Source organism: Amia ocellicauda, chromosome 1 (assembly GCF_036373705.1).
Source record: "Amia ocellicauda isolate fAmiCal2 chromosome 1, fAmiCal2.hap1, whole genome shotgun sequence".
NCBI lineage: Eukaryota > Metazoa > Chordata > Actinopteri > Amiiformes > Amiidae > Amia > Amia ocellicauda.
The window spans coordinates 43,542,240-43,566,195 of record NC_089850.1 but is presented as its reverse complement, the minus strand read 5'-3'; the positions used below and the strand labels follow the sequence as shown (position 1 = coordinate 43,566,195).

The window sequence follows — 23,956 nt, the reverse complement described above, 5'->3', positions numbered from 1 at the left end:
ATGTCCAGCCCTAATAAAAACTCTCGAAGTAGAATTCTTAGTATACTGCTGGTTTCGTATTCTTGCTTTCCTTATAGGTAGATGGTAATAAATGAAAAGAATCACTGGAATTGGCAGCAGATTGGAAATCACAGTCAATATTATTCAGCCTTAAAAGTTGAGAGAAGACCAATAGAAACTCAAGTCAAAATATTTTTTTCTGATTTGAATAAGGTCAACAAACCACACGTAAAACTGGTGGGATTATGAAGCTGACATGATTCTTAATAATCAGGTACAAGATATATTAGTATTAAACCTCCATAGAAATTTGTATACAAGTCAACCTGTACAAATGTGGTAAGCTTACCTCCAAATCCATCTGGCACATATGTTTTCAGCACTATGTTGCAGAAGACTGTGGGCAGTGACAAGGGTTTGTTGCCTTCATTTCGCAGAGAGATATGTCTGTATCCAGCTTGAAGGCCATCCAGGGGAAGAATCCTCTGGCCAATCAACTTATTATTGTCATCATAAACTGCTATCCTTAGCACAGCCAGGTCAGGGAGAATCACCTGCATACAGAGAGGGAACATGGGTTATAAGTAGAATCGGAAGTGTCTGAATTAGAGCACAGCATAAACTCCTATTTTTAAAGCACTCCTAACTTCTCATGTATTGGAAAGGGCTGCTTACCCCTGACAACTTCATCAGTTGCTGTCTGATGACATTAACACTTAGGCCTAGATTCAATCAAAGCATTGACCCATCCACTAATGGTAAACTGTGAACACAGTACTTGATGTTGGCCAGAGGCTTTTTGTGTCTGCCAAATGGAAACCTGACTTAAATAGGCAAGTCAATGTTTATAGTTACTGATGACTAATCCCTGATTATCATGTTTTTAATATATTAATTTAAAAATGTAACTGTCATAAAATGTAGCTAAGTAAATATATTTTTTGTTATATATGTTTGCTTACAGTTTCCAGTGAGAACATATTTTACGCATATAAGATTTTTATAGAGTTGGTTTGTAACTGATTGCAGGGGTGGCTGCATTTTAATAACAACAATAGTGGTTGATTGAACTATTGTGGGCATTTGATTCATATAGGTTATCTTCTGCATCGAGGCATGTACAAATCAATACATTTCTTGCTTACAAATCAAACAAAAGGGAAGAAAAATAAGCTGGATGTGGAAAAGCCAATTGATAGGGCAAAGAAATTAAAAGTTCTGTGATTAAGAATATATGTGTGTGGGCAATGATTCAAAGCCATGCCAAACTGCACTGTTTGCTTTGGGGATCTCTATGCTGGATGTGTGAAACCACCATGATTGAAAATATACTTCAAAACAGGGCCTTCAAACCTAATAGGAAAACATACTGAATCTTTTTGGTTTTAATTATAGAAAATTAAATCCATCACATCCCCGGTGTTATGCACTTCTCAATAATTAGACAACACTGGAGAGAGTAATGAAGCCAGTGTTTCCCTTGGCAATGTTCTGTGCAATGAATGACTAGAATAAATCTAGCCTCCATGCCATTTGCTGGTGCTGTGTTCTCAAGATAAGCAAGCAAAAATATATTGACACACATTATTGACTGTTCCTGAACGAGACAATACAGCCTAAAATGATTAGATGATAAGGATGAGAACTGATACTTCTATGGGTCTGTTGCGCTGGCCGTGATTTATGATCGCTGGTGAGAACAGAAAAAGTGTATTTGAATCTGCTGCAATGGGCAAGCATGTCTTCTTTCAAGAGGGGGAACTGTGCTGTACACTAATAACTTCTACTGTGTCTGAAGTGTGTGCAGGTATTTTCTTAGATTGTATACAAATGTTCTTGCACTGCAGTACTTAAAGGCTCTCTCTCTGATAGTTAATGTTCCTCTTCTGTTGGTGTTTCAGCTCTACCTCCTAGTGTTGTCAGTGTAGCCTGCCATTCCCAGTCAGATGCATGAAATATGGCAATTTAAAGAAATCCATGTTGACTGACCTTTCTGAAGACAAAGGGCTCCTCATTGTAAACAGGATTCAGGCCGTTGTTCATCACCATTCTTGTTCGAAACTCCTTTCGAATGGTGTCTGTTGGTAACCCGTACATATCGACTTCTACATACGTGCCAATCTTCTTGTCTGATAAAAACTGACCTGAAAAAACCTTAAAAAAAACACTAAATATTTTAAAGGAAACAAGGAAACATATGGGTTCACTTTAGTAACATAAAGCTTCGTTAAGTATTAAATATATTATTATTACCCAATTTCTTAGCAGATACTCTTATCCAGGGTGACTTACAATTGTTACAAATTATCACATTATTTTTACATTTGTAGCCATTTATACATCTGGGCTTTTACTGGAGCAATCTAGGTGAAGTATGTTGCTCAAGGGTACAACAGCAGTATCCCCAAACTGGGGATTGAGCCACAACCCTCCAATCTAGAGTCCAAGGCCCTGACCACTACTCAACACTGCCACCCAGATATAGCATGAAAAGTAGTAGTAAAGCCTTTTGTTAGAATTCATGACTTATGTGAACTCTATATACAGTGTAGGCACGTGTGTGTGTGTTAATAAATGTTTAATGTATTTAACTGAAAACCTATTTTTTATAGGTGCATACAAAAATCATCCATTTGTTACTCATTATCTTATATTGACAACAATTTAGCAATTTTCTTTTTAAATTACATTGAGCACAGAGAGTCCAGAACAGCACATTTTCCATATTTTGTTAAAGGATGGCAGAGAAATAGATGCATAGAAAGCTAGAAGTATAGAAATACAGACAGAAACACAAGACAGGACAGAATGATTGATAGATCGATAAATAGATAGGCTGATCTAGAAACGTGATAGTGCCTCCAGACAAGTTAGAATAATTATCAGGTATCCCCATTTGTATGCTTCTGAACAGATCTGAACCTAGACATCTAGTATATAATTACACAAACGGAGTCAAAACATTTTAAATTATAAACCAGATTATTATGCCACTTCTTTATATGTCTATGCTGTGTAAATAGCAGCCACTTTCAACCTATATCACATCTCTCTGTCCATTTTTTAACATGGAATATGTTCAGGTCAGATGGATATGCAGAGACACCTACATAATTAGATAGATACATTATACAGTACAAACTACATAACATCTGGATCTCATGAATGATTAATTAGTTTACGAGTTTATTTCTATTCATTGGATTGATCTTCATTTTCTTTTTCCCCTATAAGGGGTCCCTAGCCTGTAGTATGTATGATGTACCTGAACGCTGCAGGTAGCTGCAATTACACCATCTACAGGGGTTTCAGAGAAAGGATCAAACATTCGGTCTGGTCGCCGCATGAAGTCTGGCTTTAACAGGTACCTGGGTAGAATAATAAAAACAAAAAATCATTTGACAAATTAAAGACAGCTATGCATAAAATGAATTGTTTTGTTTAATCATTCCAGTTCTGGTTTTTAATATGATAACATTTCATCAGATGATCATGAGCGATTTTCCTATTAGTAAAGCTCACTTACAGCAGCAATCCCAGCTAACAATTTAATGATGTGACTTTGCTGTCATGGCATTCTGCCCATGTCAAATTCAGTTTGGACAGCGTACATTTGTAGACTCCCAGATACGCCACTAAAATATTGTGAGAACAAAAATTGAATATTGTTGTAACATAACCACACTGTTTCTGGAACCACTCATTGACATTTGTGTGCTTATGGGGAATGAAGTGCCTTCAGAAGAAGTGCACCCCTCCTACTCCTGCAACACAATATATACACACACGCACATATCAAGAGATATGTGTCAAAAATGAACTGGGAAGTATGAAATCCTGGTTTAAGACTATATTATACATTAATCACTAATTCATAGCACTGCTTAATGCTCAATTTACTTAAACAGCAGAAAACGCCTCAAATCCTACAAATGCAAAACATCATGACACAAATCATTTTCTTGCAAGTCAGATCTTTGCTTGAGGCTCCAGTGAAATAGAGTCCCCATTGCTCAGATATCAATTTGTATTACATGTTTTAAGATGAGCCTCTCTTTTGTATTTTTCCATTTTCTTTAATGTGCCTAGTAGTTATCTGGGGCCTCTGGTGATGCTTAAGAATATGACACATTAATTTATGAGGTCTGAGTTGCAGTATCTTTACACAGAACGATAATGGTTTAAACTACACTACTCACCCACATGATCCATTATACTCAAATTTACCCTGGTTTAGCTGCATTGCTAAATCTGCAAAAAGAAAGAAAGTTCAACTCAGACAATAGTGCAGTTATTGATGTGTCATTCATCCCCATGAAAGCACAAAGATAAAGCGGTGCATCATTGTCAGTGCCCATACAACATGCTCATGAAATACATTACTCTCAGGCATTCATATCAACGATCTCTGAAAAATCTGCTGTTCCAAGCACTGAATAATATGTCATTTCAGTTAATAATTTATTCCAAACTAATCTGATTATTATCCATCCCTTGCTGAACTGCTTTTCTGGGTAAAGGAAATATGTTATGAATGCTAGCAAAATTTAATTAGTCCTCGATATATGTTTAAATACAGGGTTGTCATTTTTGTGAAATTGGAATTTCATTTGAATAGAAAAGTGTATATTGCTGTCTGCATATAAAGGTCAAGAGCTATAAAAATGTAGTGTATTAGAAAAATACTATTCTTATCTTAACTATCCTTATTCAATTATTATTTAAAAAAAAAAGTTTAAAGGCATACAATATGTGATTGCATGAATAATTTAAGCATCTAAGTATCATCTTTAATATTCAGCATTACAAATAATGTACAGTGATTACTTTTTAAAAAGGTAAACATTGGTGTCCATTTTAAGGCAGAATATCTCTGTCCTGATACCCACACTTCACTGAAACAAAATAGCTGTGCAGGATTCTAAAATGGACACTTCCACCTTTTGAAATTCCAGTTCCTGTTGTTCCGTTTATACATTATCCACTATTGATGCCTTTTGATTCTGCACACATGATTTCACATCAAGCCATATGTCAGTATCCAAAAAATGCCATCAGCAAAATGGTGGCATCTGTTTAGGAGCTACAGCCCTGCTCCCGAATCGGGGTCTGGGCTGAGAGGACAACGCATTGTACCTGGAGTCTGGAAGTTCAGAGACACCATCTGGCAGCCAGCGTTCCAGAAGATCTGAGGCATGTAATTACTGGAATCCACTCGGCCTCCTTTGGGGTAGATTCGACTCATTTGACGTTTATTATAGCTGAGCATCTCATTCAGGAAAAAAAATAAGCCTTGCAGATGGATAAGCAATTAGATTTTTTAGAAATTACACTTTATTGTGTTTAATACCTTTGTTTTATATATGTGATATTTCATAATATAATATAGACCAGATTGTAAACTTTCCTATACATACACAACAATTGATAGCTATCTATCTAGCTATCTCTTTTTATAAGAGTGATTCCTTAACCATAGTACACACACACATACATAAGACTAATTCTATTATTATTATTATTATTATTATTATTATTATTATTATTATTATTGTATTTACAATGCTGTGAATTATACCAAAGGAATTCTCTTAATCACAATGTTTTTTATGTATTATTTCCTTTCTGTCATCTGTATTTCATTACTGGAACAGAACAACCCAAGGACAAATACACCTCATAAAAAAAAGAAGAAAATATCAGTTAACAATACATAACCATTTGTCTATTCAAAACAACAGGGACCAAAGGATACTTCACAAATTCTATGGCATTCGTCTTCAAGTATCCCAATCCAACTGATTCGTTGAATGATGACATATTGTGATGAATATTCCTTTCTAAAACAACAATTCACATAAAATGCCGTTACCATCGGCCAACTATCAGGAAAAAGAGTAATCGTACAGTATATGCACATAAATATGTTTCTTTAAGCAAGGGACTGCTCAACATGTTTTATATGTATATTAATGATCATTTAATGCCAAGGGCAGAGAAAGCCACTAACTGATTTGCCACAAATTAGGTGATAAATTCACATTGTATAGTTGGATGCACAAAGACAAAAGCTAATCAGTAAAAAAACAAATACACACACTATGTACAAAACAAAAAATAAATACATGTATTTAGTCAGATGAATGCTATAGTTATTAAAAGCTACCATGTTGCAGGGCTTTTTTAATACCTGCTCCTCAATTATTTAATTTGGGGTTATTGTCTGCAGGAAAGCAACCCAGGAGTTGCAACAGTCCCACAATGCAATGGGCTGTGGGGGATATGTGTTGAGTAGTCCTGCTCTTATACATTCGAAATTACCAGGTGTTACTGTATACAGCCAAATGAGGCAGCAGAACCCATGTGTAACTTCTGGTAATTCATCCTGTCATGGATATTACTTCTTAAATATAAGACATCATCCCATAGATAAGCCCAGGCACCAAGAATACCATTTTAAAGCAAAGACTATAGGCAGTAAGATAAATGTCTATCTCAAAGCATAAGAAACTATGGTATGGGATGTATTCATAAAGCAATAACCAAAATGTTTCTTCTTAAAAGATGAATGGCTGGATTTCATTCCAGACTGACAATTTAGTGTCATAACTCAATATTTTGAATATGTTTACTCTGTTTACTGTTGTGTTTGTATCCTGTAAAATGTGTGTTTTTGTATGTGCAATTTGTGTGTGAACAACATAGAACTAAATGCTTTTTGAATACAGCCCTATAAGATTGGGGCCAATTTGAAAATTTTCCTCTAAACCTGTATTTACATGTATACAAAGACATTTTAATTCCTTGTACAGAAAATAAAAAATAAAAACATGTTTTTGCAAAATGACAGGGTAAATAATGATTCTTCCTAAGGTCTGAAACATTCTGGTTAAGTCATTTGGAAATTGGGCCCAATGAAGATTTCACTTGATAAAGAAAAGCATTTGGAAACAATCCTGATGTTTTTTTAAAACACATGCAAAAGACCATTGCACGGTGATTGTGCTGAACAGACTACTAGTCACACACTGCCTTCACCAGCATATTTAAAGTAGGTGACTCAAAAGGCTACAGTATATATCATATAGTACATATGATATAGACAGTACATTTGTGCCCACATATTTATATATACATATGCATACACATAAATACATATGAATATATTAGTGCATAAATAGAGAAGGAAGGGGGGGAGAGAAAGAGAGGAGAGAGAGCAAGACAGAACTGGTAGAAAAAAATGTGTGTTTTGTATGCTGATGAAGTTATAGCATACTCTCCTGTGATGTACTGCCTCCTTGTGTATCATTCCACATGTAATCACCTAGCAGAAATAATGTGTCTAAATCGAAAATATAAAGATTTTTTTATTAAGGGCTATCTTTGCACAGACATTTGATTTAATTACTGTTTCCGTTACATGACATTCACTGTATACTTGCCTTCTGCGACATCAAAGCCCTGGAATTTCACCGGCTGGGCGTAGTTGATCATTGCTGAGAGGTACGGGTGAATGTTGGTGGTAGCCCCAACATACTTGTAAGAGGTTATCCAGGCCTGTTCATCCTCCACAGTGATACCTCCCTAAAAATAAAAACACAATGCCATCAACCACTCAACACAATTATCTTCAGTACTACTTAGATTCGTTTAACAGGAGTGGCTACAGTGACACCTATAGCATAACAATTGAATTACACTTGGAAAAAAAGGAGGTTGTACACAGTGCAGGGCCCTACATTTGCAGGAACTTTGGAAAATTTGTGAGAGGCTTCCTCTGATTCACACACATATATATAACACACGTGTGCACGATGTCCGGCCTGGCTGTGAGGGGAAAATGTGGCAAAAAAGATTTTAACCAGGCAATATAAAAATACTACCTTTTTATTATTGTCCTGTTCAGAAACATCTGATACATCTGTTACATCTGTTACATCTGCTACATCTGTTATCTCTTCTTCAGTAACCTTTAAAATAAAATCAGGAATTTACCCATTTTAAGGATTCTTCAGGGAAAATAAACAAGAAGAGCACTGGGTGTTTTTAAATCCTACAAACTATGGCATCTCTAGAATTATCAGATTGAAATATTAATATTTATTTTATTCACATTTCCTAAATTTATTTTACCAAACAAATACTTTTGTGAAAAGGAATTACCAGTCTTCTGTAAAGAAAATTCTTTGTTTGGCAAAAAACAAACCAAAAAAAACACATTAATGAAAAGCTAAAATATTATTTAAAACTATTTGATACCTGATTCCAAATGACACAAAACCATGACTGGAGGATTTTGAATAATTCTTGATCTACAATAAAATGTGTTCCTCCTTTTCTAAAAAACATTTTCAAATTTGTAAGTGAAAATGTATGCAAAGACAAATCAGGTATGAAAAACAGAAAATATTTGCAATGTTGAATTAGATAAATTAGTTGGAGCTGCAGTTAGAAAAAGTAAAGCCTTTTTTTTTTTTAAAAAAGAAAGATATTTGAAACCGATCCCATGGAGTCATAATAATGTACTGTCTGGACAAATACTGAAAGATAAACATTAATACACCAGTGTAATGTGAAAAATGAATCTATAAACCTCACCTTTTTCACACTGTTTAAGTGTGCTTCCTTCTGACTCAATTCATCGGAGGAGAGGTCGCTGCCGAACTTCAGTTCTGGATGTGCTTCTTCTTCAACATCAGCTTTTAAGAGAAAGAAAATGTGAAATCTATTAAACAAAAACAAACAAACAAACAAACACAAAACTACAAACCCACATTCCATACACACACCAACACACAAATAAATAATAATAATAATTTAAAATATATATATTGGAAAAGGGGGAAAAGTCAGAATAAGCAAGGAAGAATAATAGCTCAGTTTCTGCATCTCTTGTACTACTGCAAAAGTGGTATAGCACTCACCCAGCACCGTTAAAGCAGTTACATTTTCACAATTAACATTACAAAGTAAGTAAATAAATAAATACAAATTAGCCATCATTTTTGTAAAGCATTTACTATTGGGCTAAATTTACATCAGTCACGTCTCAAAAAAGTCATTGTATAAGAACATGAACATACTAATATGAACACTGAGCACTTGATTTAAACCCAAGATTCATTTCTAAAACCTTTTTAAAAGAACAAAAAAAGCTGGTGGTTGCATTTGTAGACATCATTTTTCAGTTTCTTGTTGTTGTTTTGTACGTATGTAGAAACACATGTCAATTTGAAGTCAAAAGCTTTTTAAGCACAGTAGAAAAATGCTGTAGGAATCAATTGGCCAGATGGCAGATACTGGGAATTATTTTCTCTGCTGTAGTATGTGTGACATTTGCAGTATTGGTATATGACAATAACAATTCTATATATTTATGTAACTGTTGTGGTTGTGAAGATCTAATTTAAAATATATACCATAATTGGAAGATTACGGATATACAAAACTTCTGTGGTGTCGAATTCTAAATCTCACCTGACTACAAAATTCACACTGTTTTCAAGCAGGATACTGGTCATAATTCTACTAATAATAAAATAAATAAACATATGTTGTATTGCGACCACTCTAAGCATTTTTCTAGAATTAGTGCAGAACCATAAAATGAGAATGTGTAAAGAATTCCCCGAAACCTAGAAAGACAAGTGTAAATCAGAAGAGGAAAAGTGCCTTTCACTCAGAAATGTCTTACCACGTGTTGCTGTGATGATAGCTAAAATGCAGGACAATAAAATCATTATTTACTGGATTTAAATGTTTCTGTACTGTTTTGTTTTCACTTTTCTGCCAGTTTAAACGGGTAGCCGTCTCCCTATTAGTTGAATAGTAAGCAGGAAGTTTATTGTTTTGTGAGTCCAAATACATTTTCATTCTTAATATATTCTTTGTCATTAGTTAATCTGAAGGTATCAATTTGCTGGACAAGACTTTTATACAATATTATCAGTAAACATCAACAAAGTACTTGTTATATCAATTTTAGATTAGAAAGCCCATTTGATGGTAATGCATTACTTGTATGGTATGTTCCCTTCACCAGCAGCTGATGCTGAAACCATACAAGTTTAAAATAAATAGTTGCGCTGATTATAGGAAATAACTATCTGATTTGACATTTCATAACAATTTTCCATAAGCAGAGTGAAAACTAAGAGAACAACATCCATGACTTAGTCAGCTTTCAACCTGGTAAGTGAATACTTACCATTTTCGATTTCTTCTTCATTCTCGTCTTCCAAAATATTAGCCGGGGCAACGGCTTCACCCGCTTCCATCAGCTTTTTAAAAGCTTCAAGTTGCTCTTTGAACAAAACAAATTAGATAGTTTAAGTAAAAATATAATAATTCTGCCATTTTTAATTGGTCTAAGGAGATTAATTAAATTGAAGGATGCTTTCCTTGTAATCCTAATTCATCAATATAAACTACCCTATTTGTAAAGTATTTTTGCAGTTAAGTGACTGAAGAAAATGAAATATATATGTACAGTGGCTCTTAAAAGTATTCAACCCCTTGGACTTTTCCACATTTCATTGTGTTACAACATGAAATCAGAATGGATTTAATCAGGAGTTTTTGCCACTGATCAACACAGAAAATGCCCATAATATCACAGTGAAAAATATAATCGGTAAATTGTTCTAAATTAATTACAAATACAAAACAGAAAAGAATTGAATGCATGAGTAATTACCCCTTCAGTCAATATTTGGTAGAGGCACCTTTGGCAGTAATTACAGCCACGAGTCTATGTAGATAAATCTCTACCAGCTTTGCACATCTGGACACATTTTTGCCCATTCTGAAGCTCCATCAAGTTGGATGGGGACCTTTGGTGAACAGCAATGTTCAATTCTTTCCACATATTCTCAATTTGATTGAGGTCTGGGCTTTGACTGGGCTACTCCAGGACATTGCCCTTTTTGTTTTTAAGCCACTCCAGTGTGGCTTTGGCTGTATGTTTGGGGTCATTGTCCTGTGGAAAGATTAATCTTCTCCAAAGTCCCAGGTCTCTTGCAGACTTCAGCAGGTTTTCTTCAAGGATTTCTCTGTACTTTGCTGCATCGATTTTGCCCTCCATCTTTGCAAGGTTTACAGGCCTTGACGCAGAGAAGCATCCCTATAGCATGATCCTGCCACCACCATGCTTCACGGTAGGGATGGTGTTCTCAGGATGATGTGCTGTGTTAGGCTTACATCAAATGTAGCACTTAGCATAGATGCCAAAAAGCTAAATTTTGGTCTCATCAGACCATAGAATCTTCCTCCACTTTGTCTCAGAGTCTCCCACATGCCTTCTGGCATACTCTAGCTGAGATTTGGTGTGAATGCCACTCTCCCATAAAGGCCACATTTGTGAAGCACCCAGGCTATTGTTGCAGTATGCACAGTGTCCTACAGCTCAGCAGTGGAAGACCGTAACTCCTTTAGAGTTGCCATAGGCCTCTTGGTGACCTCCCTGACTAGAGCCATTCTCACCCAGAGATACTCAGTTTTTGAGGATGGCCTGATCTAGGCAGATTCACAGTTGTACCATATTCTCTCCATTTCTTAATAATGGACATTACTGTGCTCTGGGGGATATTCAATGCCTTGGAAATGTTCTTATATCCTACCCCTGATTGGTGCTTTTGAAGAACCTTATTCTGGATTTGCATTGAATGTTCCTTTGTCTTCATGATGTAGTTTTTGTTAGGAATTGTACTAACCATCTTTGGGACCTCCCATAGACAGGTGTATTTAACCTGAAATCATGTGACACACCTTAATTGCACAGAGGTGGACTCCATTCAACTAATTACGTGACTTCTAAAGACAATTTGGTTTGACCACAGCACAATCAGGTGAGTCACAGCAAAGGGGGTGATTACTTATGCATTCAATTATCTTCTGTTTTGTATTTGTTATTCATTTAGAACAATTTGCAGATTATATTTTTCACTTTGATATTATGGGCATTTCCTGTGTTGATCAGTGGCAAAAACTCCTGATTAAATCCATTCTGATTTCATGTAACACAATATATACAAAAAGGTGGGTGAATACTTTTGAGAGCCACTGTATGTATATGGCTATATATATATATATATATATATATATATATATATATATACATAGGCATACGTACTACAACCAATAATAAGACTGTGAAAAAGGACTTACTCTGTTCAACCTCTGGTTTTAGTCGTTTGTTTTTAATGAGTATTTTGCGTTTTAGTTCGATAGGTGAGGGTAATGGCCTTCCGGTTTCAATCTGTAAAAAAAGAAAAGAAAAAGAAAAGTATAAGGAACATAACATTATAAGTAATTAAAATAAGTCAAAATCTATGAGATGATACCAACCGGATACATATCCAGGGGCTGTTTAAGTAACAGGTCTCCAAATATATCTTCACAATACTTTGCCATCTTATATTGCTGTGGTTTGCTTTAAAAAAAAAAAAAAGAGAAAAAGTTATTATTATTTTTTGTATTGAATATAATAATTATTAAATAAAAAGGTAATTTAAGAAACAGTGAAAAGTCGAGCCAGATTCTACACCTGAATTAGTGGCTGAATTTGCTAAATATCTAATGAAGAATTGTGCCCATATTATGTTGTTTGGGTCAAACTACATTAGTATTAGTATTAAAATCCATCAGCATTAGAATATCCAATGTGTAGTTGGTACAATACACTACGAATACGCTAATACAATGTCTGCATTTATAATTAATTCAAAACAACTTTTTATTTTAAATTCTCGAATGCCATTTAGAATTAAATAATCTTACGGATATAAACTTAACTTCTCTTGAAAAAATTGAATAATACTGCAACTTATATTTTGAAAATAAGCGTAATACATAGGTAAGATGACCTACCTGCAATGATTTTCAAAAGACAGAATCACTGGATATTCAGATGACACGAATGCAGTTTCTTTAATAGCCTGAATTACATCCTAAAAAGACATACATTCATCAGTGTTTGTATCTGGAAATTCACAATGTACACAAAACTGGGTGTATATGTGATTGTGTTCAGTGCATGGCTTTCCAAAATTTGACCTACTTTCCTATAGGCCTGTAGTGCTTAAAAAATCTGCAATATGTAGTGATGAGGCGAATACCAGATTGTGTGTACATGCTGAAATGCTTCTGCAGTGTTTGGTCCATACCTTAAACAGGATATCTGTGCACATGGCTTTTCCATGGGTGATGATGGGCTCCTGGTCTTCCCCTTTTCCATCCCAGCAATCGAGTTCTACGCATCTGAAAAAATCAAGACAGACTTCATAATACGAATCTACAGTGGCGGAGATTACATGTGTTTATTGACCTCACTTGAGACAATGTGCTCGAGTCAAAGATGAAATTACCTTCTCCCTCTTTGGGTTTACATGGTTTTAGTGTATTGCGCTTGGAACGAGTTGCTGTTTACCTGACGTCATGCAAATTAAGGGCAAAGGACTGAATTAATATGTAAATCAGCGCTACGTAAAATTCTTGTGCTGTTTTCGCAGGAAAATCCCAGAAAGGTGGTTTGCACGTGTGGAGAACAGTACTCGAGATGCTGACATCACATAATCCATGGCTGTCATGTGACAGTGTGCAGCTAACTATGAAACATCCATTAACAACTCCTTTTACCTTAAATCCCGCAATAAACATGTTGGTGTATTTTTCCAGTGTTTTCGTCATTTTAACGTCATTTACTCAAGTATTTGGGATTGACCATGTCTTTCTCTGTGGCCATTTTTTTGCCCTCAAATTAGTATTAGTATTAGTAGTAGTTGTAGCAATAATAGTAGTAGTTTTTAAGCTACACATGACATATGTCCATTTTTATTATTTATCTGAGTAAACCATGCTTAATTTGCAGATTTAAGATATACACAATAGTAAGCTCAACTCAGCTATGTCCTCAAACATAACTGTTTTATCAATGAAGATAAATATATAAATTAATAGTTTTTTTCCGGACTGACCTGCACCCAGCCAGAAGGACCTGCCGGTACATTTCTACAGATGACTTTCCACCAAACTGCCTGCCGGTCAAGTAGGTGTTGTGAGAGGAGCTGATAAAGTAATGTGCCAGGGGGTGCTCCATTTCCTGATACAGCTCCAAGCGATCGAGGAAGACTGGGGCATTTTCATCTGACATGAGATACCTACAGAATCCATCACTGGACATCCGACCTACAGACAGAAGAGTGAGATAAATAATTAGCAAATAATATGCATGGCATAGCAAGTATCAGGGAGCTGCTTAGTGCAGTATTTAACACTTACCTTTACTTATTATAATTATAATGATTATTATGATTATTAGTATCAATAATAATTAAAAACAAAGCACATACATAATTAACAAAACATACACACACAATATATATAATCAGGTAAACCAGTATTTTGCTGCAGAAATGTACATGTTGTAAACATGGAGTTCCAGTAGAGGGCAACAAAAGATCAACATTGAACACATTTCTCAAAAGAATTTAATTTTGAACTCCTTATAAAGACATTTGTACCATAAAAAAATAATAATCTACGAATTGGAAAGCTAAAATTTACACACCCCCTCTTAACTGTGTGATGTATGGGAATGGAGGCTGCAGTCCTACAAACATTAAAATATTCTTAGCCCTTGTGGTGGATGCTGAACCACTAGGATTATAAACCTTTAAAGCAGCACACTTTTGTAATTACCATGAACAACAACTCTGCATTCACTGCAACACCGTCTTTCATGACATGCATATCTAATGCATTTAAAGCAACAAGAGGTAAAGGGAAAAGTAAATAAAAAGGAAAGTGTCAGTTGCAATTAATTTTACAATCAATCCCCAAGTTCTGTGTCTGCCTCTTGTAATTCAGTACGCCCTTCATTAATTACCTTTTTTCTTCAGCTCCTCGTCTCGCTCATATGTCTCAATTATCTGCATTGCCCTTTTCGAATCATAGAACGGAAACAAAATTTCATTCAGCCGAGGGTCTCGTTGATTCTGGCAAAGCAAAATAAGGCATCTTGTATTACATAACCTTGTGAAAGACTTTCAATTCAATTTGAATATCTATCTATCTATCTATATATATATATATATATATATATATATATATATATATATATGTGTGTGTGTGTGTGTGTCTGTATATATATATATATATATAGAGAGAGAGAGAGAGAGATACATAAATAAATAGTGAAATGATTGTGTTTTGAATTATTATTCTTTTAATTCCAATTTAATAAAAATAAAACACTTTGTAGTTAATGGAAATGTACTAGCAGTGCTCTAACAATAAAAACAGGCACCCTTTAGAAATATTTTGGTGTTGTTTTATTTTGATCATTAAATGTATAATCATTACTCCTGATGATTTCTTGCAATTAGCGAGAGGCAAATATGTAAACAAATCAGCAAGAATCTAAATTTGAAAGCAGAAAATCAACATAAAATAGAAAGTACATTATTTTAAAAGAAAAGCAAAAGGCAGTCTTCACATTCTTATAAAAATGACATACAAATGACACTAATGTCTAAATACAAACATAATATATAATTATGAACTTTTGAAATTTTGGTCAAGAATATAACTACTGCATTAAACGTATAATGGCAGTCCAAAATAATAGCAAGAATATTTCAGCCAAAGAAAATTACATCAACAGGACGTACACAAAGCACATCTGCACATGAAGTAGGTTTGTTTTTTCACACCTGGAGGTTGTCATGGTTACGACATGAGATACAGGAGCAGACCACAAGTATAGAAGATGAAAGCATGATGCATGCAATGCAAAGGGATGGAGAAGCAAGCTGCTGCACAGAAAGTTAATGAATGAAAAAAGCTTACTTCATTCAGAAAGCTGACTAATTGGTCTACGCTTAAATAATCACTTTTGTCTCCATTGCTGAAAAGGAATTAATTAGAAAAAAATATCTGTTACACTCTTCAATTAAAGAAACTGAAAACTCAAAATCACTGTTGTCCTGATATGTGCTGGTATGCCATTTCAGATTAAAAATATCTTTACTATGCAACTCCACTGTTCAGCTACCAACACACCATTACCTTTCAAATATCACAAGCACCTAATTAGTTTTACAAACAGGTTAATACTAAATCTAATTCAGCAGGTTAGATTTTTAAAGGAAGTTAGTATAGCAGATGCAGACTATGCAATATTTACTATTCTCTGTGATTTCTATCATATGTTCCCTTTAAAGACATGAGGTGGAATTTGATTTTTTGTTGTCCTTAATTGGGTTAATGTCATGAGAGACCTGCAATCTGTGGACCACTTCAGAAATTAGTCACAAATGTTCTGCAAGTAATATATAAGAAGTCCTTCACCCTTTATCCATTTGTTCAGTCCATTAAATTAAATTTCATACACTATCAAATTTAAAAGAAATGCAGTTGTTTTATTATTTAATTATAACCACAGACTACAATAACCAGTAATGCTTTTATTTTTTTATTTATAGAAGCGTCGTACACTTACAGTTTTTTAAACAGCTCTTCAATGTCAGTCCGAGGGCAGATCTTCTGAGTAAGCGCATAAAACTTATCGAAGGTAAAGACTGAATGTTCAATTTCATCATTCTGCAATGAGAGATTTTTTTAGTCTCACAAAAAGTGTGTTTAATACATTTATCATAGAAAAGGACTAAATACAAACTGTAGCCGAGTGCTCTCAGCAAGTGACAAACAAAGTAACAGACGACACAGACATGAATCAATATCAGTTCAAAGCCATTGTTTTGTGTTTGATAAATACAAGGTATTCTCTTAGACAAGGTACAGACTGAGTTCGACTCTTCATTCAATATACAATGTACAGAATTATACAGAACAAAGTAGAAATTATCTTAAAGAACTGAACATGTTATGTACGTCCTCTTATTACAGTTTTACAGGATGTAGTCAGATGCTTTTTAAAAAAACATTCCAGATGAAGCAGCAACATTAAGGAATCAAATATTTAATCTAAAAATAAAGAATTTACATTAAGCATCTACAGTGTCATTGCTATGATGCTTTATTATCATAATTTACCACACATCATCTATTTTATATATACATTTATTTTTACAGGGAAATAATACATAATAATATGCTTAAGAACTAAAATAAACCAGATATATAGACAAATACCTTTCCACTAGGGAGGCCCAGCTCCTTGAGTGCCTGAAAGATCCCCTTTTCGGTTTTGCCTGAAGCAAAGGTTCTTGTTATGCTGAACGACAAACAAAATGTTGTTAGTTCCCAGATGAAGTTCAGAACATCCTACAATGCTGACCTGTTACACAATTTAATTCCTTCCAAATTTAAAACAGGTCAACTAAAGGTGGCACATCACACAACAGCAAGACGATCACCTTCTCACTGGGATCTTTCCGTTTACATTGGTCAGAAACGATAACCTCATCCAACTAAAAAGAAGAGAGAAAAAAGGTTTAAGGCTGCAGTCTAAGCTCTTCACTATTTCTTAATTCAGTTATACTTCGGTACTTACTGTTTTTTTAGGCAAGTCATTGGGCACACATTGTTAGCTCTGAAATTATGGATCACAGATCTCAACCCTTCCATCCATTGCTGCAAGTAGAACAATATGAAATAATATTAATTCTAAGCATTGCACAGAGATAAAAACAAGACGCATAATGTTTATTTTCTTACATTCTCCATGACATATTGAGGGAGTGGGAGTGGAAGTCTGAATTGAAAACTGATCACATCAAACAGATGCAATACTGCAGCACAGTAACTGCAGTTGTTAAGCGCATCACTTAAGTTTGTAAACTAGAGGTCATTTAAGGAAACCTATGCAATCTGGACTGTGGCCATAAGAGCTGGAGATGAGGAACACTGCATCAAAATATGAATGTCAGTGAAAATCCAGCTTTTAAGCACTAGAGGGCAGCAAAGCATAGTTTTCTCATGATTTTTCAAGCCACAGACCACTATTGTGTTCTGCCAGGGATAAGGCAAGTATCGCTGACAAAGCACTCTTCTTCATTGTGCTTCATAGCTTAAACCATTCAGCACCCGCATTTCCTGAGGAGGTTATTTTTAAAAGTTCCCACACTGAGGCAGGTACAGGATGCAGAATTTAACTGAGCAAAGCACGGCTATCAGTTTCTGTAAGATGGCATTTCTGACCTTGGAAAAAACAAACAAAACAACAAAAAGATCCTGAATCCCTGCCAGCAGAGTAATTGTCTGGCTTTGTTTGCAGATACCTCTAGGGTACATTAAATGCCTATAAGCATGTACTATTTCAGCTATTGCCTTATTAGCAACTTGGAAAGTCACACATTTTCAACAAAGATGAGATGCTGGTTGAATCTTAGATTTTTAAAATTCTCAGCAGTAACAGCATTGTCATAGTGTTTGGGTGTGAAAGAGGCATCTGTAAACGCACATGCTCCGTTTTAGGGAAATCCAACATACCTTAGCTGTTTCTGCACTGTCTGCCACCATGTAAATAAAATTGAGGTTCACCAGATCTGTACCACTGCAGAGACAAACAATCCGGCCTTCCAGGTCATTTTCTGTTTTCTCAACGGTTTCCAAGGCAGCCAGTATTTTAGGGTCCTTTTAAAATAAAAATGAAGAAACATAGATCACTGCTTTAATGTTATATAACAGAATACAGTATATTGATATGTTGGGTATTATAGAATTTGTTGGATCAAGTAACAGTAATGAGACTAATCCATTTTAAAAGCTACCAAAGATTCTAAATGGCAAATCCATCTTTATATTCTGTGGCAAAAATGCTGATCAGCCTTATCAGATCTTATTTATAATGTGTTTTGCTGATTCACATAGTCTTACATGTCCAACAGTAATATTTTATTTTGTAAATTGGGTCTAATGTGCTTTCTCTTATTAATAATATATAATAGTGCATATGGCCATTCACCATTTTCTTTATCATATGCTTGGGAGGTGCATGAAGCAATCCCTTTCAATTATATTATTTATAGCATTTCAAAAGCCTGAAAAGTTTTTCCTTCTAATATGGCTTTGTCCCCTACTTGCCTTCATGAACAATAAAAGTGCTTCTCACTGCCCTCAATCTCTTTAAATCAAGGTTACATTTCACTGCACCACATATAAAAGTCTCCTGACTTGAAGGCAGCGTCAGCAGAAGGTCATTTCAATGTCCTGCCATGCGTTTCTGTTTGCTTACCTTTGGTACTGGTCCACATCGGATACTATTGATCAAAGAGCATTCTAATACTTGGCCTTCCTATGGAGAAACAAAACAAACTAGGTAAAAATACTGTAGCTGGGCACCTGTAATGGGTTACGTTCATAAAACAACAGTAAACTGATATATATGCTGACTGACGAGAAAAAAACTTGAAAAACACGAGGATGTTGAAAAATGCATAGAAATTCAATTTCTAGGAACTTCCTAAAGCTTTATAATGTACAGCAAGGAGAACTTCCTTGATGATAAATATACGGCTAAAAGATTAAATATTAAGAATTGTTACACTGTTCAAAGACTTAAATCTGTGGGGTTTCTCTAAAGACACAAGATGTTGTGGGATGCCCAGCAGCAATTCTGCTTTGATTACTGCTGCCAGAATGTGAGAGGATTCGGTTCACCCACACTGATCTGGGCTTCAAAGTAAAGAGGTGCAAAGACACATAATGGATGACTGTGACAGTACACTGCACCGCAGACTGAGTGAGAAGTTATGTTATTCGGCATCAAAGACTCACCGCTGCTGCAGTGGGGTGCCGGGGAGATTTTTAGATTAAAATATTGTACAAGGCAAAATCAGCAATATCACTCAGTCAAGGGGGTCACTGAATGTAGTCTTTTCCCTACCAAGGGTTTATATTTATCCTTGATTAAATGCAATCCTAAATGTGCTGTTTAGCTTTCTACAAGTGCCATTTCACATTGCATTGCGGTGCAGTGACAACTGAAGAGACAACTGAACCCAAAAACGATTGCCTTTACTTCACACAGTGTAGGCTAATAACATATTTTAAGGTATGATACTGAGTCAGCCTACCTTTCCTTCACTTTTCCATGTAATAAAGAAACCAAATTCGTCCACTTTGAAGAGAGTATTTGGTTCAAAGACAAAAGGATCCTGACAAAAAATGAAAGAAAATGTATAAATCCACAGCCAGCTTGTCTGCCATCACTAGCATACTAATACCACCACAATTATTACAGTTTCCTGATTGAAAACCAGGCATGAAAGAAGCTTTTATCCATGCATACATTCTCGTGATCCACGCATACATTATCTGGATCAGTTGTTGAAGCCCTACACAGGATACGACATGTGGATGTGGATGGTACAGGCATGCTCAGAATTGGCCTGTAGACAAGCACACGTGTCCAAAATCATAAGCATTTCTCATTGAAGCAGCTGATTGGTTCAATGATTAATTATAAATAGGAATAAAACCAGATACTATGCCAGTCTTGCCAGCCTGCTTTCAGAGATAATGATTTGTGGCATGTAACCAACCATATAGGAATCTTGCTCAGAAACATCCCTGAATTGACATCATACCTCCCTGACTGGCAAAGCTGGCAAGTTGACAAACTCTAAAACATTACCAAATTAATAACAACCAAAATCTGTAACATAACAAAAAATATAAATGGCTGCCAAGATCTTTAAACACATCAACATAACGCAATATTGTATGCAAGTATTAAGTCAGCTATGGGGGAAAGTGGATTAACATGTGTTAATCCTCCACCTAAACAGATAGAGCAGCACTAACACACAGCTCCTCATAACTCATTTAGGTGTGATTAACGCATAAATCCTCGCCATGTTGTGTTGTAATGCATATTAAAATAACATTACTCATACTTGTCTCTTAATATGTAGGAATTTGTTTCCAAGTTTATAGCAACATAATTTGGAGTGTGCCAGCATGTATCACATGATACAGTCATAATAAAATAAACACTTTTCCCAGTCCTGAAGCACACAATTACACTTATAAAACAACCACAAGAAAAAACTAACAATAAATCAAAAATAACTTTGTTAGAAAACACAAAAGCTTCAACACACCATCATTACTGTTTCAACAAGATATTTCTGCACCATTCTTTTCCGACTTCAGACAGATAACTTTATTCCCTCCTGATTTTATTTATTTACTTAAATGTATTTATGAATTTTAAGAAGAAACAAAAAGCAGCAGATTCATGCATAACATTAAACTTGACAAGATGTTGAAAAAACAGACAGCAGCAGAAAACAATAAATAACAAATAAAATGGTCACACCACAGACAAGAGAAAAGTATTTCAAGTGAGGAATACAGGGTTGCAACACCCATACATATCTGTATTCAGGACATTTAAGCATACTTATTTTTTTCAAACTTGAGAAATCCTTTACTCTTTGTATGTGAGATGTTGGGGAGGTATATTTTCAATGAAGTCGAATAAGACAACAGGCTGACAAAGAGGCAAAGGCCAGTGTATTTAACTAGGATTGATCCATCAGGAACTATACCAAATTCACAAGTGGAAGCATTTGGATTTAAATGTTTTCCACTCGTAATGGAAAAAGTATAAAATGCATTGTACCAAAAATAGTCCAGCTTTAGACAAGACCAGATCATGTGCAAAGACACTACTGCCTACTGACACCACTACCAGCATGGGTCTATACCAGGGTAAATCATGGCGAGTTTATATGAAGAAGAATCATGAGTAGCAGCTACCCATGCCTAAAACACAAGGTGGAAGAGTTTACTAGTTTTACAGTATCTGTGTCCTGCTCCCAGAACAACCCTAAGGTAGATATACAGATGGACAATATATATTCATGTTAATATTGTTGATCTAGAAGAAAATCAGGCCTTTAGAAAAGGGATTTAAAGCAAGGCATGAATAGAATTAAGCGAGAATGGAATATCCACAGACATTCCAGAATTTAGAGCAAATTCTGTAAAGCTCCATATTATAGGTATGTGTGAAATAATTAATGTATTATCAACTACAATTTTCAGAAACAATTACATGAAATGCTTGACAAATTGAAATGAAATTTAATTTGATGCAAGAGACAGTACATTGAAGAACATAAATTATGAGGTATGAGGTACAATATGGTAGTTAAAAAGCAACTGCAACATGCTTAACTGAACACAATTAGCATTCTAAGAGTGTTTAAATCACAATAAAAGTTAAATGTAGTTTACTTTGTGCCTAATAGGTAGTGTAAATTACACAATTCTGCTGCAGTAACTGAGCACATTTAACAACACTTCAGCTTCAGCCTGTGGTATTATGTCTAAATTATACAACACAGGAGGCAACAGTTCAGTTTTAGTAGAATTATTTACAATCTTTGGGAACTGCCTTCAAGTACAGTCATTGCTTTTAAAACACCAAATGAACACTGTCAGGCATTACTTTTTCAAAAACAGTCACTTAGTCATAATTATAAATGGAGCTATTAATTTAGTCAACATTCACATTTCCTGTGGATTACTCGTGATTCAGAGCCTTTAATAATTAAAGAAATATATATATATACACATTCATGAATCAAATCAATATCTTCACATGCATCTAATGTGCTAATGTTTTAATGTGTGTGATTCATGTAACAATGCCAAAAGCACCAATAACTGAACATATCTTCTCCATATTAGCCCAGTCTGCTGCCTTGGGTCACATTACTTCCAGAGGTTTTATTGTGGCCTGGTTTATTTAACACAGCGAGGTGTTTATGATGGGTGTGTCCTATGTACTGCTTTTTGATTACCTCTTGATTAGAAGAGCATCTTGCATAACCATATAATAACCCCTCATCCAATTCCCTCTCAGAGAGCTTTTTTAATCTTGTACTTTGGTAGCAAAGCAAATAACAATATAGGTAGATAAACAACAGGGGATCCCATAGAAACCAACAGCAGTATACAAAATGAACTCTATATAGGGAGAGTGATTAATTAAAAAAACTAAATCTAACTGCTAGGTTGTGGTTTGACTTATCCTTTTCTTTTGTGCAATGCATGAAAGGCTATATATCTTCTTAATTAGCAATATATATATATATATATATATATATATATATATATATTTAAGGGAAAACACTTTTATAATACTTGTATCAATCAATAAAAGCAATTATTTTAACACTGATTAAAAGTAATGGAAAGGCTTAAATCCCAGTCATCAATTGATTAGAATGTCTTTGATCTGTGAGTAATACACCCACCCCTTGAGATACCTTTTTATTCTAACATAAGGCAACCATTAAAATGATTTTAAATAGGTGCAGAATATTTTTTAGGACATATTTCTTATTGAATGCTAAAATGTTCATGATTTCATGATGTCTCATTTTTCTGTTTTCTCAACATGCCTTTGAATCTCACTTTCTAAGGTATGTGCTCTGTGGATTGAGTTTCTCAGGTGATTAACTTTCGACTGACTCACTCCCAGTGAGAATTGTCATTTAGGCTAGAGACACAGTGTTCCTGTTTCCTGCTTGATGATGCCTAGGTTCAGAAAATACAGCAATATCATGGAAAAAGCTTGAGAAACCAGTCCATTGAAAGCAGAAAGATATCAGGGCCTCAACATATCGCCTTGTTGGATGCCAGAAGAAGAATTAACTCATGGTTGTTTGACTTCCTGCATTTTCCTTTTCAAATCAAGGTGATCACTTCTTGTCCTCTGCAAGCGTTCTGATATTCAGCTTAGGAAAGTATAGGAGGGTGCCAGGCTGGAGCGCAGACAGCATGTGTGCAACATCTCAGCTGTTATTCCACAGATACAATATTATCCTCATCACCTCTCCTTCAAATATGGATGTTATACAATAAGAGCTTCTAGACAAAGTCAACTCATTCAAACTTTAGAATCTAAGTGACTATTGAAGTGACTCTCTTTTTGCACAGTGAACGATTTTAGTAGTCTGCCTTGCAAATTGAATTTACA

General features: G+C 35.0%; 1 protein-coding gene across 1 annotated transcript in view; it reads right to left on the bottom strand.

Annotated features, from left to right (window-relative positions):
* plcb4a (phospholipase C, beta 4a) overlaps nt 1-23,956 on the bottom strand; it is a 46,866-nt gene that overhangs the window by 14,543 nt on the left and 8,367 nt on the right. Inside the window, exons 3-27 of the mRNA XM_066705873.1 lie at nt 20,037-20,117; nt 19,196-19,255; nt 18,451-18,594; nt 17,513-17,592; nt 17,376-17,429; nt 17,152-17,233; nt 16,499-16,599; nt 15,847-15,904; nt 14,885-14,993; nt 13,974-14,184; nt 13,164-13,257; nt 12,868-12,947; nt 12,346-12,430; nt 12,166-12,256; nt 10,208-10,303; nt 9,695-9,715; nt 8,599-8,699; nt 7,884-7,970; nt 7,443-7,584; nt 5,756-5,840; nt 5,137-5,261; nt 4,200-4,251; nt 3,266-3,368; nt 1,990-2,154; nt 350-554 (exon numbers count right to left, since the gene is read on the bottom strand). Coding sequence (XP_066561970.1) covers nt 350-554; nt 1,990-2,154; nt 3,266-3,368; nt 4,200-4,251; nt 5,137-5,261; nt 5,756-5,840; nt 7,443-7,584; nt 7,884-7,970; nt 8,599-8,699; nt 9,695-9,715; nt 10,208-10,303; nt 12,166-12,256; nt 12,346-12,430; nt 12,868-12,947; nt 13,164-13,257; nt 13,974-14,184; nt 14,885-14,993; nt 15,847-15,904; nt 16,499-16,599; nt 17,152-17,233; nt 17,376-17,429; nt 17,513-17,592; nt 18,451-18,594; nt 19,196-19,255; nt 20,037-20,117 — 2,512 coding nt within the window. The remainder of the gene's footprint in view (nt 1-349; nt 555-1,989; nt 2,155-3,265; nt 3,369-4,199; nt 4,252-5,136; nt 5,262-5,755; nt 5,841-7,442; nt 7,585-7,883; nt 7,971-8,598; nt 8,700-9,694; nt 9,716-10,207; nt 10,304-12,165; nt 12,257-12,345; nt 12,431-12,867; nt 12,948-13,163; nt 13,258-13,973; nt 14,185-14,884; nt 14,994-15,846; nt 15,905-16,498; nt 16,600-17,151; nt 17,234-17,375; nt 17,430-17,512; nt 17,593-18,450; nt 18,595-19,195; nt 19,256-20,036; nt 20,118-23,956) is intronic.